General features: G+C 61.3%; 1 protein-coding gene across 10 annotated transcripts in view; it reads left to right on the forward strand.

The window, feature by feature from the left end:
* Nucleotides 1-695: 695 nt before the first annotated feature.
* Nucleotides 696-18,780, forward strand: part of NHSL2 (NHS like 2) — a 30,046-nt gene continuing 11,961 nt past the window's right edge. For 2 of the 10 annotated variants that reach the window (XM_083797469.1, XM_083797470.1), the window contains exon 1: nt 697-926. In XM_083797469.1, coding sequence (XP_083653595.1) covers nt 890-926 — 37 coding nt within the window. In that variant the 5' untranslated portion in view covers nt 697-889. The other 8 variants (XM_083797468.1, XM_083797471.1, XM_083797474.1 and 5 more) reach the window with 7 other exon arrangements.

Here is an 18,780-nt window from a genome sequence, read left to right on the forward strand (position 1 = left end):
TTGTACAGGGTGCCTCCCATTGAGGCTCCCTTTCCCCACCTTATGATCTTGTGAGGTCTCTTCCAGCCTGGGCTGTTCTGTGATTCTATGTGTCTGTGACCATAGGGATGATCAGCAAACACCATGCATTGTCACACATTTCTTCCGCAAAGCTCCCCACCCCACAACTCGCTATAGCACAGCTCCTTGCCTCTATGGGAAATCTCAGCTGCTGCCGAAACTCTGACGCAGATGAAAGAAATACAAACCTCCGAGCAGAGCAGATTGAATGCCTCCCATTGCAGAGCTCCCACGTCTCCTTGGCCTCTCGCGTCTTGCTCAGACATTTCCCATGGGAAGCCTTGCTGGCATGGAGTCAAACGCCGGGTGCCCCGATGCAAGAGCTCTCCACTATCCTTGTTTTCCGCATGATCCCACTTCTTCAGAAAAAGCAAGCCAACAACAGCTCTCATTGATTTGGCTCTAGCTCGTGGCCCAGGTCCCAGAGTTTTCTGTTCATGAGTAAAACAGCTAAAGCACAAGCAGCCGTACGTGACCTTATCAACACATGTTAGCGACGGAACAGCTTGTCTGACGTGCTGCTAGGGAAAAGATTTGGAAACTAGAAAGATAGTTAAGGGGCCTGGGAGACAGAAGCAGGAAGAGGAGCTTTCACCTCTGAGATGGGTCTGAAGTCCAGGGGGTGTGCTTTGGGTAGGGCTCAGCACCAGACTTGGGTGGCGGCTGGCTGCTGGAGGAGACTTCAGAGCCCTGTGCTGGGTTCCTGCCCTCCCGGTATGGCACTTATTTGGGGAACAGGACACCAAGTGCGTGTGTAGACACCGACCTCCACCCTCGCCTCTCCACACACTCCAGGAGAGGAGCCAGACAGCAAAGGCAGGAGGAGAGCATGCTTCCCAAGCACGAGGCAGCACATTGTTATGTGGGTAAGTTCTAACCTACATTTATTTAACTAGCTGAGAGACACTTAGCAAATGACACGGACAGTAATGACAATGTTCTCCGTGCATTTAATATGTGCAGGGAGCGCAGCCGTGGCTGGCAGGACCAGGACAGCAAATTAGGAAGTGGGAGACATTTATTATTGTAATCGGAAGTGACAGTGACGGATCACCTGGCGTGACACTCCTCTCGCCGCTGCATGCTAATGGAAGGGACTGAGCTGCTGAGGCAGCGTGTGGTGTGATGAGCCCTGCCAAACCCTGGCTGAGATGGGGAGGGCTTTAACGCATGTGGCCCTGCCTCTCTGCTTGGCATTGCCTAAAGTTGTTGGCGTGTTTGGCCCCCGCGTGTCAAGAGGCTGTGGTGGTCCTGCAGGTGAGGGCACATCCTCGTGACATTGTGCTCCCCGCAAGGATGGGTCAGATCCTGTGTCTGAAAGGCACAATGTGCTCCTCCATGGAGAACGCAGCCCTGTGACAAATGGTCGCCCTTGTCCCTGGTGCTTTGCAGCCCATCTTTGTGGACTGGCAAAATCTCAGGGCATTTGGAGCAGGATATTTCACACACTCTGTTACCAAAGCCTGCTCCAGGAAAGTGCCAGCAGTGCTAGGGCAAACAAGAGCAGAGCAGAAGTTGGAGGGGGACATGGGGCTAAGCTCCAGGAGCAGGCTGCAGGTGGGTGCTGGCTGCTCGGTTAAAAGCTGGATGCTGGGAACAGGGTGAAGGTCGGTGCCAGCAGCTGTTCCATGGCTTGCCTTCAGCTTACTTAGGCGGTTAGGAAAACAGAAGCAAAGTTATTTTAAAGCGTGGGTTGGCTTTTGAGTCAGAGCTCAGGAGAAAAAAAAAAAAAAAAAAAAGGTTGAGAGTAAATTATCATGATATTTGTTAGGCTTATGGCTGGGTGAGGGTTGAGGTTGAGACTGTGGGGTTGTGATATTCAGATGTGCTCCTGTGTCACCCGTGGAGAAACATCCCAAGTGTCACGGGCACTGCCACTCCAGAAGAGGCAAAGACACCAGAGAGCACCAAAACCGAAAGGCAGAACACACTCCATGATGTAACCCCTTCCCAGCTGTCTTCTTGGGAGCTTCAGTAGCACCTGGTGTAGATGCTGAAGCCTCCACTAGGTGCTAGTTATAATTTAACCCTGGGATCGAATTCTCTCTATAAATACCCCTGTGACAGCCCTTGTTTTGGTCCTTTGGTCATGAGAGCCCCAAGCTGGGCTCACCAGCATGTTGTCCCTGATCACAGGAATGGATCTGCCCGGGTTCTCCTGGCCCTTGAGGCTGCGCATCCCCTCCATGCTGCTGCCACGCCACTGCCAGCCCGTCTTTTAAACTGGTAGAGATCTTCAAAATCTGTTGGCACAGGTAAATCTCCTTTCAGTTGTGGGAGTACGTTATCTTAAGGATGAAATAGAGAGCAAACGAGAACATCACTGCAGAAAATGCCACGACTGCCAGCATGCCTGGAGCCTCCTGGTGCAGCAAAAGAAAAGGATAAGTGATTCTGAGTGTGCAGCAAGATACATCCACACCGGCTCTGCCCAAGTGACCCATGTACTGAGACTCATTTAAAAATCACAGGTATTCACGCAGCTTCAAAGTATCATTTCTGAACAGACGCAAATACCTGCGGTGCGTCTATTAGAAGAGCCATGTTCCTTTGCCCTGCAGATTGAATTTTGCCTGTGGGTTTCGTCAGATAATTATTATTTTGTGCTAGTTTATTTAAGCACTTACTCATCATTGCCAGCACACTAAATAATGAGTTCTGTGTCCCTGAAGATTAAACAGCAGCATCCTGCAAAATAGAGGGAAAGAAACATAGTCGAGTTCTGCAAAGTTTTTAATTGATAGTTTGATACTAAGAAAGATTGCACGAGTGGTGGGACATTGCCCGGGCACAACTGCGTTTTGCACAGGATGACTTTCACTTTTACGGGCAGTCCTATGCCCCCTTGTTAAGACAGGTGAGAGAAATTCCCCATATCCCTGCTGGAGCCACACAAACATTCCCTTCCTGCTGGGAACAGGACAAGAGGACCCCCTAGGAAACACTACGGAGGACCTGCAAGTCTTCACTGTCAGCTGTCCTCTGCAGGGAGGCCGCCACCCAGGAGGCTGCGATGTCACTTGTTGGGGTTTGCAGGGTTTTGCTGCGCTAACAGACGGCACTTCCTCAGCTGCTGCTGGCAGCTACCACCACAGGAGCTGCAGGAGCTGGGGTCCCACCACCAGGATGTCCTCTGTGAGGGCTTTGCCGGTGCTCCAGTCCACAGACCAAGCCCATATTGGGACTAGTGCTGCCGGAGTTTAGAGCATTGCTGCTGGAGTTTTGGGGCACAGACTGGGGCGCTCCTGTCCCTTTGCACAGGGGCTGGTGACATCCAGTGATGCAGAGCCCCTTCCTGCCCAGAGCCCGAGGGTCCCACGGTGCCCAGCTCTGCACAGCCGTGTGCTCCAGCACTGTGACACTTCACACATGGCAGAAGCGTCTCCTCCATGGGAGGAATCCCACATGAGATCCCATCATGGAACCCTCTTGCAGCCTGGCGTTCCTGGTGTCCTGCATCCACCAAGGCTCGTGGGGTGGCTCAGCTGCACACCAGGATGGCTTCAGCATCAAAGGAGATCTGGAGCTGCCCAGCAAGCTGCCCGTACTAAATCCGCGCTACCTCTTCACTGAAGTGCAGCCCTGCATCCCAAGTTGCCCTTCCCAGCAGGAAATCTGGGGTGGGAGCCTCCCCTCCCCTGCTCCAGCCGCAGGATGGCTCCTCCGTGGGGCTCTGCGGGAGCTGGGGCCAGGAGCCAGCCCAGCAGCCGCAGTGTCGGGCTCTCTGGGCCGATGGGGATGTGATGGTGTCCTCCCAGGCTTTGGAAATGTGAAGGATCAACACAGATGGAAGAAAGGGCAAATGCGGGTCCCTCGAGGGCTGCACCGGAGAGGAAGCCTGGCCAAAGCGCAGAAGGGAACATGTAAGTTCCCCCGAGGTGGGGTGTGTGGGCGTGAGGCATGCACAGGGCTCGACGCGCCGGCTGCCAGGAGCTGAACGATTATAACGATTATTGTTAGAATATTACCACCCCCTAGATCATGAAAACCACTCGGGTGCCCCACGCTGACCCCATGAGGTGCGATAACATGACGGAGGGAGGGGGCAGACTTTGCTGATCTGCTTCCACAAATACGCAGCCCTTCAGCGCAGCCCCCGCTCCGCCTGGCAGCGAGTCGGGTACCTGGACCTGAGCCGCCTCGAGGGGACTGAGGGATCACAGGCCAGTAAGCTTTGCATTTGTTCCTGGAAAATGTTTTTAAGCTGTGATTAAAAATAGACTAACAGAGCACAGATGGGATGACACGGACTCCAGGAAGGGAAATTCGTCAGTCTCTCCAAAACGTCCCCGGTGGTGTTCCTACTTCTAACAGGAGGCACGGCTCATTTGGGTACCTGCAAGGTGCAGCACAAGCGGGCAGGAGAAGAATGACATTATGGGGGAAAGAAAAAAAAAAAAAAGTCTTCGATAGACAACCAAGGGGACTTAATTTTCAATTTTTCATGAACGGGTCTCATCGCTGCATATGTTAATGTTTTCAACAGCGATCTGGAAAGAAGGAGCTGGAAAACAGAGCCCAGTTTGTCGATGACACAGAGGGGAGTTAATTGAATCCAGAAAAGCCTGTAAGCATCTCAGAGAAACCTAATCAAGCCAGGGAACTGGGTGAAGCCTTTGTAGCTGAATAGCTACTTCAGCAAACAAATACTGTAGCACACCAGAGAGAAAAGTTTCAGCTAGTGCAAAAACCGGCTTCACAGCATGGGACAGTCCCTGGGATAATTTAAAAAGAGCTACTACAACGATTAGGACCAAGAATCCTGTGCGTGGGCTAATCTGCATCATATTTTGTTAGGAAATGGCACCAAATGGTTGTAGAAGACGTGCTCGGAGGCTCTGCTCTGCCAATTAGTGCTAGGGAGCAGAAGCAGTGAGGCAAAGCTGAAGCAAAGCTTGGCAGAGAGCACCCTCCAGTGGGCACTGGGAGCCCACTGGGAGCCCCGCGGGGTGCCGAGGGCGGCTGGGATCCCCCGCTCGTGTGGCCAGACGCTGGGTGAGAAGGCACGAGGCTGGCTGGCCCTCGCTGCCTGTGCTCCTCAGGGTTCCCATCGAGGCGAGGGCAGGGCCGGGCTCCCCAAATTGTCCAGCTGGCCGCCAGCTGCAGAGCCTGCCGCGGAAGCCAGGGCTGGGCGGTTGCGCAGCCGCTCGCAAGAGCGGGAGCAGAGGAAACCCAAACCCTGCACGGGCTGGCAGCATCCCCGTGGCATCGCGTCCACGGGGCGAGGGTGGGCTTTCCTGCGGGGCGAGCCGTCTGGGGCAGGGAGAGCACCCCCGGCAGCATCTGGTTGCAATCAGTGTTTGCAGAACTGGCTAGGCTCCTTCCCGGCCAGTAGCCAAGTGACATGTTTCCCACAGGACGCCGAGCCCGTTGCTCCATGTGCCGGCGTTCTGCACGTCCGCTGCAGCCAGCTGTGGCCCCGGCGGCTCCCACGCAGAGGGGTCCGTGCCCCACGGACCCCCAGCCACTGCTCTGGGCAGGCAGCAGGATTTGCAGAATGCAAGCTGTGAAAAACAGAGCAAATAACCCAGCATGGCTGAGAGCCCCCATGGACCAGCTCGGGCACCATGAGCGTGGACCAAAGCAGGATGGGAGCCACCGCACGACTCCCCCCATGCTGCTTCCCCATGGGATTTCTCCTGGGGGGTTTGTCCAGAAGCTCCAAAGCATGCCTGCAGCTGCTCCGGCCCTGGCCAGCCCCACTCTGTGCGTCATGATCAGCCTAAAAACATGGTGACCCCATTATTCAGCTCACTTCATTTTTAGAGTGTCCTTTTAGTTTTCTCACTAAAAATTTAATGGAAGATTAGAGGAAAACACGCACAATTAAAAAATAAAATAAAAATAACGTTTAGATTGCTAAGCAGCCAGATTTTGTTATTTTACGGAGGGTCTTGCACAGTGGGATGTTTTCATGAATCCCCGGTTCCTGGAGTCCCTTGATTACCCACAGATTGCTGCTTGTGCTCAGTGCCCTCCGCTCACATTTAAGTGGGGGTCCCCGCTCCGCACCCACTTCCTGGTGCAGACAGTAGCTGTTAGAATGGAGAACGGCTTAAACCAGGCTACTCTAAGGAAATCTGGAAGCAAGCAGCTCTCTGTTGGAAAAGCCACGAAAATAGGCACAATGTCTGTGTGTATTCTTCCTTTTCTGGCAGTACAAGAGGTCAGCACCAGGGCCAGGGTGGGCTGGGGAAGGCTTGGAGCCGAGCAGAGCTCGGCACAGTCTGTTCCTCCCGGCTCGACCTGTGCGAGGGATTCTGATGGGCTCCAGATGCTCTCCTTGCCCAGAAGATGATTCACGGTCAGGGACCGACCAGGCCAAGAGGATCAGGCTGACATCACCCTCATCCAGGGTGTGACCCCCGTGCCTCAGTTTCCCCACTTGCAAACACACAGGGACCAGCACAGTGCTGGCAGAGAGGCACCACAACAAAACCTTACTGCTGTATGCAAATCTGTCTGGGGGAAATAGGTGAAAACCCACAACTGCAGCGTTGAATTTGCCCTCTGCAGCTTACGGGAGAGCTCAGGGGCACCCAACGGAGCTAAACAAGGAGCAAAGGAAGGGAAGCGGGATGTCCTTCATGGGGCGCAGCAGCCCTATGGGGCTGGGCTTGGGTGCAGGAACACAAACCCAAGCAGAGACCAGGCAAAGGCACAGAGGAGCGCAGCAAGGGTCATCATTTAGACAGAGACAGCATCCGGCTCAGGAAATTCCCAGTGCTGAAAATAGTTGGATGCTGGAAGGGCACGCGGGGGACGCGGTGCTTTACGCTTGCTGCGATTTTTTTCTTCTCCAGGCAATGGGGGCTGCAGGGAGGGTGCTGGGTGCACCCAGTGGGATCTGGGGGTGCCCCCAGCATGGCTGCTGCACTCTCCGCTTTTAGGGGCCACCCACCCTTGCACTGTGCTCCAGAGCCATGGCGCCTCAAGGGGATATCCATGCAGACAAGGGAATATGCTGCCAGTGCACTTTTTTTTTTTCCTACAGAAGAGGAAAAAACATTGATGTGAAGAAAAGAGCAGCAAAAACATGGTAAAATCAACCTTTTTAGGAAAGGGCAAGAGGCTCCTCAAGCGCTGGCAGGGGTCCTGCCCTCCTTGCTGCCCTCACTGATGCTCTCGCTGAGCTGTGGGGGGGAGGCAGCCCCCCAGCTCTGCTCAGCACCGTCGCCCTGCCGTAACCGGAGCTCCCAGAGGCTGGGTGCCCCGGGAGCACCCCGCGCCCAAGGCCTGCAGCGAGCTGGGAGCGCAGCAGCCAGTCCAGCCCCGCTGCATCCCAGAGCGACCCCAGAGGGACGGCAGGTTGCGGGCGGTTTAAACCAGGGGAATTTTTGCTCCGGGGCCAGCACAAATATTTGCTTTAGTGTGCGCTGGGGAGAGGGGGGACGAGCAGAGGAGAGCAGCTGCCGGTGGCCAAGAACATCCACGGGGAGAGCAATGCCAGAAAAATGCAAGATTAACGTGCTTCCCCTGCTGCCTCCCTCGGGGTCCCACTCTCCTCCCGGAGCCCCCGCACCCGAAATCCCACAGAAGCCGGGCCGGGCACCCGCGGGAAGGCTGGCGGCCCCCCGCCGCACCGGCCGGGGCAGCAAACACCGACGGGGGTGGGGGTCCCGAGCATCCCCGACGGCGGCCGCCCCTCCCTCCTCTTCCTCCTCCTCCTCCTCCTCCTCCTCCTCCCACCGGCCGGCCCAGAGCCCTCGCAGCCGCGGGGCCGGCCGGGGGAGCGGGGCTGAAGGGCCGGCGGGCGCAGTGCCGTGCCGAGCCGGGCCGTGCCGTGCCACTCCATGCCGGGCCGGGCCGTGCCGTGCCGGTCCGTGTCGGTCCGTGCCGTGCCGTGTCTGTCCGTGCCGTGCCGTGCCTTGCCGTGCCGGTCCGTGCCGTGCCGGTCCGTGCCGTGCCGGTCCGTGCCGTGCCATGCCGTTCTACAAGCGGAGCGTGGTGGCTCGGCGGGGCCGGGCGGTGCCGCTGGCCGAGCTGCGGGACGTCTGCAGCCTGGCGGCGCTCACCCTGCTCCGGCAGCTCGCCGACCTGTGCGGCCACTCGCTCGCCTTGCTCGGGGACATCGAGGGCCACGTCGCGGCTCTGGGCCGCCGCACCGGGCGGCTGCACCGCCGGGCCTCCCGCCTGCAGGCGCTGCTGCGGGGCCGCCCGCTGCGCGGGGCAGACCCAGGTAAGCCCCCCCCGAGCCCCCCCCCCCGGGACCCCCGCCCCATCGGGGCCGCGCAGCGGGCGTTTGCCGGGCTGGCGGCCAAGCGCGTTCCCCTCCCGGCGGGGGCTGCCGCCGGCCGGCGGCTCCGGCCAGCCCCGCTCCTCGCCTCCCCTGGCTCCGGGGACGGGCGACCGTCCCCCCGTCGCTGCGCTCTCGGCCTCCGTGGAGCCGCGGCTGGGTGCGGAGCGGCTTCCCCGGGGGCTCCGGGGCGGCCGGAGGCAAGGGGCAGCCCGCAGCCGGGGCGTCCTGCCCGCAGCCCTGCTCCCCCGGCACCGAGCGGGGCCGGGTTGCGCCCGAGCTGCTTCTCGTTTCCCTTTTCGAGCCTTTCGGTTTGGCACCAGGCTCACGCCCCGGGTCATAAGCGGGCAGCCTGTTTCAGAGGAGCTTAAAATAAGCTCGTTTTGGCTTTGTTTATAAAAGTTTATTTTCAAACGCTTTGCGGGGTGGGGGGGGGCGGGGGGTTGTTGTTGGAGCATGCTTTCCCCAGAAGCGCAGCGCATTTCTCAGGCCCTTGATAAAGTATGTGTCTCTTGTGCTTTCTGCAAACCCCCTCGCGAGTGCCGTTTGCTGCTCCGTCTGCGTGGAGCCATGGGAAATGACTGCCAGACCCTCGCCGCGTGCTTCCCGGATGCAAGCCGAGCGCTCAGCCTTGGCCTGGGAGATGCGCTGCTCTTGCAAATGCTGGTGGAGCAAAGAAGTTATCAGGGGAAGGAAGAGGCTCCCGCTGTCCCCTGCCTCGGCTGGTACAGGAATATGGGGAGAAGGAGACACCGCAGTCACCCAAGCTGACACCTGCAGTAGGGCAGAGCTAGTGCCGTCACCGTACGTGCTGGACCGCTGTCCCCTGGAGGAGGAGCTGGCCCTGATGGTGGCCAGATGGTCCCCTCCTGGCCCGTAGGTTGGGAACGCTTTTGGCCGCAGGAGCTTTGTGCCACCGGGCTGGACATTGCAGCCATGGTGGCGTCAGGATTCGGGCAGGGGACAGCAGGGATGGGCAGTCCTCTCCTGCCACATCTCCTCATTAGAGGCATGAATATGCATGCATGCAGATGTGCATAAATGGCACTAGCTGGAGGTTGGAGGTGCATCAAGAAAAAAAAAAGAAAAAAGAAAGCTTGGCTTTTCACAAGCCCAGCTCAGTGGGGCACAGGGACATGGGCAGGCTGCCTTCCCTCCACCCCGAGGGCAGCACCACCCGCTCCTCATCCACCTGCCACCGCTGCTCTGCAGCCCAAGGGGTGCAAGAGCAAATTTCTGACTGCTATTCCTCTTGCTGTTTGTTTTTCAAAGAGCTCCGATGTTAGTCTGCTGCTGGGGAGATCGGTTCACGTGCCTGGAGGACATGAACACCCCCACAAGCTCCTGGCCCCCTGTTCTTGTGGGGAGAGCAGAGACAGCCCAGGGCTGCACGAGAGCGCTTTGCACTGGGGCACAGCACCGTGCCAGGTCCCTTGAGGGGGGAACAAACACTTAACAACATGCTGTTGGAGGGTGGGTGTGGGTTCCCCTTTTTCCATTTCTTAAAGAGGATCCAAAGGGAAAAATCATGTTTCTCTTCTCAAAGCGGAACAAAACCAAAACGTCTGGTCCCTGGGGACATGGCGGTGAATCAGCAGCACCAATCATGCCCTGGAGCAGCCTCCCTGCAGTCCAGCAGAGAAGGCTCGTACCTCAGGACCGAGTCCCAGGCAGGGCTGCAGCACCTGCTAGCTGTCACCTCGGCTGGGCTGGGTTCGTCACGTCCTCTGGCTCGGAGCTGACACCACATGCTGGTGATTAGAGACGTCTCTGGGCTTTTGCGGTGAGTGGTAGTGCTCCAGGTATTGCCGAACTCCAGTGAAGGAACTGCAGCCGTGCGATGCTGGGGGAGAGGGCCAGGCTCTGGCTCTGCCCTTCCCGAGGATGCTCCCCCCAGTTTGCGCATCCCAGATTTTCTCAGGATCCTCTCCCTGGCTTTGGTTCCTCCCAGGCAGGTTAAAGTGTGCCGAAAAAGCGCCTGCCCGCTCAGGCAGCTTGGGTGCCCACTGTGCCCGTGCAGTTTGTCCATCTGCAGAGGCAGCAGGAGCCGCCTTGCCTTCCTCCTCGGGAGAGGCAGGCGCTGGGGCAGTCGCATTGCTGCCGGATGAAGGAATCGCGCCGCAAAGGGCCAGGGGAGTGCTTAATCTGACAAGGCAGCGCGGTTGTTTCCACTGCAAGACAGCAGCCAAAGGCTGTCGGATTCCTCTGCCCTTATTCATCGGCCATCACGTGAGAGCAGGGCGAGCGCGCGCCCGTCCCAGCGCTGCCCCTCGCAGCCCCCTGGGTGCCAGCTGGGGGGCACGGGCTCGTGCTCCCCGCTCAGCCCTCACCCCTGGGGACCCAGCCACTCCCGAAATAACTCTTGGTGACAAAGAGGATGGGGCCTGGTGCCGAGAGCTATTTAAACCATCGTCCCTGAGGAGCTGTGGGGACGATTCTCTGGAAGGAACCCTGGGCTGTGCTGGCGGGAGGAGCTGTTTACTGCTCCTGCCCAAATACACAGTGCTTGCCGTCCTCTGAGCTCACATCTCAACGCAAGCGGTGGAGATAGGCAGAGCCGCCACCCGCGTGGAAGTGCTGGGGGTGATGCAGGGCTCCCACCATGCAGATGCATGGGGCAGGGGCAGGAGATGCCATGACCCCGTGGGGTATGCACGATGCCAAGCAGGAGGCGAAGGTCTGGAGAAGTCCCCATCCTGGGAACCGGAGCTGCTCATCCTGGCCTCAGCCTCCTCCAGTGTGGCTCCAAGAAGCCTCCCAAGCCTCCAAGAAGTTTCCTCCGCCTGTTTGTTTCCTAAGCCAGTGGTGATTTCAGCGCCAGAGGGGAGAGCGCAGCTCCCCCAAATGTGGCCTTGGCGCAAGTGGGAGGAAGGAGGCTGAGCAAGGCTGGGATGGGCTCGGCTGCCAGAGGAGCGGAGCGCGGAGGCGCACCCTGCCTCTTAACGGGAACCGTCTGCAGGGAGCAGCGGGGAGAGCGAGGGGATAAACGAATAACGCTCGTCTCGCATCCAGACCCGCCTCGGCTGATAGCACGGGGCTGATACCCGCTGTCCGAAAACGTAGGCGGTGCGGTGGTTAGGAGCAGACACCGCCGCCGCAGTTTCCTCAGGGAAGGAGTGGAGGCAGTGCCGGGGATGAGCTGGGAGCTGGCACTGGGGGTGTCTTCTCCAGGTTGTCGCTGTGACCTCCCTCCCTCCCTGCCCGCTTGCAATGGGGCTGCAATTCCCTCACAGGGGGACCCAAACCACCCACTGGCAGTGCGTGGAGGCATGGGGTGGTGCTACCATCCACTTGCAACGTCGCACAGCCTTGGTGCTCGTGCTCCCTTCTGCCCCAGGTCGCAGGTAGAGGCTCCTTTAGCCTCCATAGTATTTCTATATCAGAGTGGCTGCTTTCAGGAAGCGCTTACAACATCGCCCTGGCTGTGAATGTGGCAGTGGTTACGTTGCACAGGAACATGGATTAGTTTCAACTATGTCTCCAAAGAGGCTTGCATCATCTTAAGCAGTCTGAAGGATGCATTCACTTTCATGTGCAAACAAGAGTTGGAGCTCACTTTGGCAACCTGCTTTCCAGCTGCAGAGATCTCTGTAACACTCAGGAAAGTAAAAGCGCTCACGCAGGACCGTCGCCAGGCACTGGACCAAGGGGTGATGCCGCAAGCACCCGCACCGCTGGGCTGGAGCAGCTCATCCCTCCAGCGCCTGCTGTCGTGGGGGGTTTGCAGGTGCCAGACACTGCACAAACACGAAGGACCGCCTCCGCGCGGTGTGTGCAGCAGCTACCGAGCACAGCAGAGGTCGTCTCGAGGCCGTAAGAGCTGAAAGGCAGGAGCTGCTCACCCAAGGACCCAGCTCCCTGCTGCTGACCAGGACTGGGACACACCTGGCACAGCCCCTACACCCATTCCCAGAGGTGAATACATGGGGACAGCTGGGTGCCAGCTGGCTCTGTGCCACCCGCCCGTGCCCTCAGCAGCCTCACGGGGATGGCCACATCCCATCCCCAAACCCCACGGCACCCCTGCAGCCAGCAGCTGCAGACCCGTGCTCCCCAGGTACCCGGTGCCACTGGCATTGGGCCCTGGCAGAGCTGCCTGACAGAGCTCCGTGTGGCCCGTGCATGTTAGAGCTGACGTCTGGCTTTAGGATAGCGGGCATGGTGGTGGCAAGGAGCTGTTTCTTTTCTCCAGCTCTGGTCTAGAAGCAGCAGGTCTACTTCATGCTGCACGCTTCACACGCGCGGTCAGTTCAGCTGGGCACATCAGCTCAGACGTGAAACCCTCGTTCCCTGCCTCGGCTGGGCCCCAGGGCAGGCTGTGGATGCCCCAGCTGTGTGCATGAGAGTGGCTTATGGTTTCCTGCTTGTAGGGTGCTCATCTGGAGGCTCCTGTGCAGAGGGGCTTGGCTGGAAGCAGTCAGCCAAAAGGTCGTGGGGGGATTTGTGCTGGTGGAAATTGCTTGGTGACTCCAGGTTTCTGTTTAGCCGTGGGACAGGCAAAGCAATGGTAGCAGGAGGTAAGGTCAGGGTGGCAGGATCGTCTCCTGCCCATGCAGGGGACCCCGCTATGCAGGGGACCAGCTTGGGCAGGAGAGCTGGCACCATTGCACCACGGATGTGCCCCAAAGCGGTGGGGCCAAAGGGCAGAGCAAGGGACATCACCAAGCAAATGACAGAGCCCAGGGGAGCTGCAGGATGGAGTCTGGAGCAAATCCCTCCAGCCTGCTGCCCGAAACCCGTTAATTAACGGAGAGGGGAGGCTGGCTCTGCTCACGGCAGCTACACACGCTGGCACGGCACTGGTGGGGTGGCCGGGGGCATCTCCTCTCCCGCAGCCCCACAACCTGGTGGCCCCCATCCCCTGCTCCCCCGGCCAGCAGGACGCTCCATCCCCGCGCCGTCTCCATGGCTCCGCCGTGGCATGCGTCTGCGGCGGGGAAGTGCAGCTATGTCTTTAAGAAGGGCCTGGGCTGGGGTGGGAAAGCATTTCCATGCAGCCTTTCTCCCAGCAAACCTGGAGCGAGTTAGTGGCCGAGTTCGAGCGGCGGCCGGCGGCCAGCTCGCCCCGCGCAGCCACCCCGCTGGGTGCAAGGGTGCCATGGGGGCACAGGGCAGCCAGCGGGGCACGGAGCAGCCCGTGGCCCCCATCCCTGCGGGGAGAGAAAGAGGAGGAGGCCGAGCTGGGTATGTAGAAGTTTTATCATCCTCCTCCACCCGACTCGCTGTCCTGCTTCAGGGAGGGGGTGGCAGCTCCGCGGGACGAGGGTAGGGAGCGCAGCGGGTGCGTGGCGTGGGGCCGTTAGGGATGCAGAGCCCTCTGTGCCCTGGGCAGTGCCCCACAGCCGTGCCCAGACCTGGGGCTGGGCGCCGCCTCCTCCTCCTCTTTCTCTTCCTCCTTTTTCTCTTCCCCTTCCTCCTTGCCGCTGGCACTGGCTGGGGCAGGGAGCATCCCCAGGGTGCCCATCGGGATGGGAGGTGCCCGGAGTGCCCCTGCCTTACTGCCACATTCCCGGCCACAGGATGGGTGCTCAACGTGGGTTCCCCCATGCTGGGCACGATGTGGTGGCTGCAGGTAGAGGTGCTGTGACCAAGGTCGGTGGCCATGTGGGGGACAGCATGCCAGTGCCATGCCCTGCGCCCCAGCAGCGTCACTGGCACCACGTCCCCCGAAGTGGGCTCATACATCGTGGTGAGGATATTACAGCATGTGGCACTTGTCTGGGTCTGTGCTGGTTGTCCTGTGCAGTGGCTTTTGGTTGCATTTGCTGCTCCCAAGCTGGAAGGAGGTCTGGGTGCCCAGGGATTGGGGTGCAGCTTGGTGGGGTGCTCAGGGCTCGGGTACCCACATCCCCTTGGCAGTCTGCACGTGCCTGACCCCTGCATGGGCAGCAGAGACCTTACAGCGTGCCCTGTGCTGGTGGTGTTGTTGGGGTATGCGAAGCTCACGGGGGACACTCGTACAGCTCCCGGGCTGCCGAGCAAGGAAACTTGTGCTGCTGCGCTGGAGGAATCCCAGGAATGCAGAACCCAGAGGGGACACGAGGTGGCACGGCAGCCTCAGCCCGGCGTTTTGGGAGCTGCAGGCAGAGCGGTGCCAGAGCCAGGCCAGCCTCGCAGGGGCCACTCTGGAGGTCACCTTCGGGGGCGGTGGGGAGGCGCAGGGAGGGGCAGGCTCAGGACTCGGCTTCCCGAGTTCTGCCAGCACCCTCCAGCTCGGTGGGCACCCTGCAGCACCCCTTTCGCCTGGCCTTGGGCGGCACTGGGCGCCACGCACGCCGCAGCCTGCTTTCAGCAGCATGGGGCTGCGCAGCCCCGGTCCCGTTCTCCCTGTCCTTGGCTCGGGCCCCGAACCATTGTTCTCCAATGAGCTCATCCGAGTCGCTAGTTACTTTATTTATTTATTTATTTATTTTTAACGTGGTCTCTTGGCCAGAAAATAATCAGCTCATCCACTTAGCGAGTGTTTATGGCTGCTTCAAAGAAGCTGCTTTCTGCGCCAGCGGAGGGCTGCTGTGGGAGCGGAGAGCGGCAGCGGAGGAGGAGACGGGCGTGGGGCATCCCCGCAGGGGGGGAGGACGAGCAGGGTCCCCGCCGCCTGGGACAGGGCGTGTGCTGGGGCAGGGGGCTCCGAGAAAATATCTGCTGGGACGGCGTTTCTGCAAGCCGCCCGGGCTTGCCCTGGTGCCTCGCTTTCCTGGGCGAGGTGGGGGCTCGTCCCCGCGAGCCGGGGGTGGCACAGCTGGGCCCCCGCACCGCCGCAGCTGTCACACCCACCTGCTCCCGCATCAGTCACACACGCCGCCGCTCCTTGCGCCAAGTACTGATCCAATTTGTGGCTGTTGCCATAACAACCTCCCGGCGCTTTCTGGTCCTTTCTGTCGCTGCACAAGATGCTGAGCTTCGGCGGGTGAGGGATGCTCGAACCCTCCCGGCCCAGGATGGAGCGGGTCGGCTGAGCAGGCGCCGAGCACCCCCAGCCTCTGGGTGTAAGGGCCCTTTGCCAGCCGGGTCCCAGCGCAGCGTTCGGGTCGCTGGGCGCTCCCTGCTTCCCCCAGCACACCTCCCAGGGTCGCTGTCAGACAGACACCCCATCACCCACAGGCCCGGGTCCCCACCACCCATGGCCCCTGCGATGCACGGCACCTCGCGTGGGCTTTCCCCGATGGGGCAGCGTCCCCGAGAGCCCACCCGCAGCCTCCCTGCTCCCTTGGCACCACCGCAGGGCTCCGGCTCCCCTCGGGGCCGGCCACGGAGAGCTGCCTCGGCGGCGGCCGGCCTGGAGGGCCCGGGGAGCGGTGCCACCCCCGCAGCCCCCCCGGGCACCCTGTCCGCCAAGGGGTGCCCCCCTCACCGGGCTGTGCCTCCCGCCGAGCCCGGGACCCCCATCCCCGCACTCCGGGCCGCCTCCTCCCCGCTCCCCCCGGCAGCCGTGCCCGTGTCCCCCCCCCCGCACCCCGCCGCCGCCCCCGGCCGCCCCCCGCAGCCGCCGCCATTGGGCGCGATCGCGCTCCGCGGCCCCGCCGCGGCGGGCGGGCTCCGAGGGGGCGGGCGGGCCGGCGGCCGCCGCGCCGATGCGGCGGGCGCTCGGTGCGGCCCGGCCCGGCCCGGCTCGGCCCGGCCCGGCCCGGCTCGGTTCGGTTCGGTTCGGCTCGGTTCGGCTCGGCGGGGGAGGCATGGAGGCGGCGGGGAGCGGCCCGGGGGCGGCGGAGCTGTGACCACCTGGGCCGGGCGAGCAGCGCCGGAGGATGGGCAACGCGCAGCGGAAGGCGCCGCGCAGCCAGCGGCGGGGCAGGATGCGCTCAGCAACAGGTACCGGGGGCCGGCACGGCACGGCACGGCACGGCACGGGGCGGCACGGCACGGCACGGGACGGGACGGGGCGGCACCGGACCCGCTCCCCGCGCGCCCCCCCCCTTCGCTCCCCCCGGTGCCTGGTGCCGGTGCCCCCCGCCGCGGGCTGGGACGGAGCCGGCGGCAGCGGCGGCAGCAGGGGAGGGGGCGGCTCGCCCTTGGCCGCGGCCTCCTGGTCCCTGCGGGTCGCTTGGAGGACGCGGGTGAGGTCACCTCCAGCTGAGCTGCGCCTCTCTGCCGGGGACGGCGAGCAGTGGGGCTGCCGCGGGGCCCCGACCCCGCCGCCCCGCTCCGCACCGGCCCCCGGTGCGTGGCACGGGTGCCGCCGGGTGGAGGGGGGGCGAGCTGCGAGAGGGGGAGCCCCAGGCTGTGGGGAGCCAGCTCTGGCACACAGGGAGCCAAGCCCCAGATTGCAGGGAGCGAGCCTCACGTTGCCAGGAGCACGCTCCGAATTGCGGGGAGCGAGCCCCAGGTTGCAAGGAGCAAACCCTAGGTTGCAGGGAGCGAGCCCCAAAATGCAAGGAGCAAGCCCTAGGTTGCAGGGAGCGAGCCCCAAATTGCAAGGAGCAAGCCCTAGGTTGCGGGGAAGCCCCAAATTGCAAGGAGCAAGCCCTAGGTTGCAGGGAGCGAGCCCCAAAATGCAAGGAGCAAGCCCTAGGTTGCAACGAGCGAGCCCTGAGTTGGTGGGAGCAAGTACCGGGTTGCAAGAAGCCAGCCCCGAATTGAATGGAACCAGCACCCAGGTGCAAGAAGGCAGCCCCAAACCGCACGGAGCCAGCCCCCGTCTTCGTGGAGCCGGCCCCAGCTCGTGAGGAGCCATCTCTGTTGCAGAGGCCTGCGTGCGCTGGCCCTAGAGCTGGGCCCTGCCGAGGCGGGGAGCCCGGCCCCCCGCAGCCCCCAGCACCCCCAGCCCCCACCTCCCACCAGCCGCGAAGGCAGCGGGTGTCTCTGAGGGGTCTCTCACCACGAGCTGTCAGGCAGAAAGCCCAGCAAATCTGCAGTGGGCGTTTGGGGGGGGGAGCATGGGGCGACCGAGCACAGCTGCCCTCTGAAAAAGCTGGGTCGAACAAGCAGGACCTGTCTGGTCACTCCTTTGTCCCCACCTGGCCGGCCCAGGCAGTTCAGCAACCCTCTCCAGACACCGGGAAGCTCGGCTTCCCTCTGCGACCCAGCCCAGCGCCTGGAAATGCCAGAAAAGCTGGGACGCTGAGGTCTGGCAGGGCTCTGGGCCCCAGGGCCAGCCGTGATCCGCTGCCCTGCGCGCTCCTGCGGGCTCGAGAGCGGGGAGGTGGCAGCGCGGGGAGCAGCGGGGAACTTGGCAGCCCTGGGAGGGACCTCCGGCAAATCGCTTGGGAGCCGCACAAAAACGTGGAGTGATTGTCACAGCCCAAGTGACTGTCACAGCTTAATAATGAGCGGGCAGAGGGGGTGGAAGTACAGCCTGTCTCTGTATAATTTTGCAGCTGCTGTTGTAGCGGGTGGCGCAGAGGACTGAAATAGGGCAAAAGAGAGCTTTAGGTCAGGAGGGGCTGCTGTGCGCTTGGGGGCTGAGGGATGAAGGATGGTGGGCTGCCTGACACAGTGTCGGTGTCCTCTTGGCTTGGGATGTGGGTAGTGGCCAGGCCATGGGGTTTGGATGGGCCTGGGGGTTTGGGATGCTGGCCTGCACCCTGCCCATGTCTCCTGCCCCAGCTGACGCTCACAGCTCGCAGGGGACCAGAGCTGATCGTGCTTCTCCTACCAGAGCTGGCAAAGCTGTGCCTGGGTTCCTGGGAGTCCAAGCTCCCGCTTGGCCGAAAAACATCTTTGATATTCCCCTATTGCCAGCGATTGGGTGGGGGCTCTCAGGTCACTGTGTTTTCGGGAAACCATCAGCAGCAGATGCTCAGGAGTTGTTCTGACACACATCGTATAGGGGCTGGTGGAGGGGCACCGGGGGAATCTGCTGCCGTGTTGTCCGTGGCCGTTGCTGGTGCGTGTCGGAGCAGGTCTGCTTGTCTCCCCCATCTATCAGAGCCATGTGCAAGTGCTGCCTGGGTTGCAAGCGCTTGGGGGAAATTAACTCTGCTGGCATCTGCTGCCTTCGAAGCATCCCATCCTTTGGGCCTGCAGCATCACTGAGTGCAAGGCACACGTTCCCCACGCTGCCCCGGTCTCAAAAATCAAGCCCGTCCCAAATCAAGCCAGTGCTTGGAGCTACATTCCCATCTCTGCTGCAATCCTGGCTCCCAAGGACCTCAGTCCTCCAGGAAAATCAGGCTCCGCTTTACAAATCCTTGGGGTGCTTGGAAAGTGGTCCCTGCGGAGTCTCCGCTTGTGGCGTTCGGCAGGAGGCAAGCCAAGGGGAAGCCCTGGGGGGCTCCTGCGGCACCCAGGGTGAAAGTCAAGTGAATTCAGAAAGCTGTGACATGGGAAGGAAGAGGGGACGGGGCTGTGACAATGGGCTGCTGGCGCTGACTCAAACAGCCAGTTCCTGGTCGTTTCCTTTCCCTCCGGGCTGGGGACGGGGCCGGAGGCAGGGAAGGCGGAGGCAGCTCATTTCTCGCCGTGTTTTTTTGCTGCACGGAGTCCCGAGCGCCGGCTGCAGGCATGGCCAAGGTGGAGTGGCTCCTCGCGCCGTGGCACCGGGAAGG

The sequence above is a fragment of the Anser anser genome, assembly GCF_964211835.1.
Source record: "Anser anser genome assembly, chromosome: 13".
NCBI classification, from domain to species: domain Eukaryota; kingdom Metazoa; phylum Chordata; class Aves; order Anseriformes; family Anatidae; genus Anser; species Anser anser.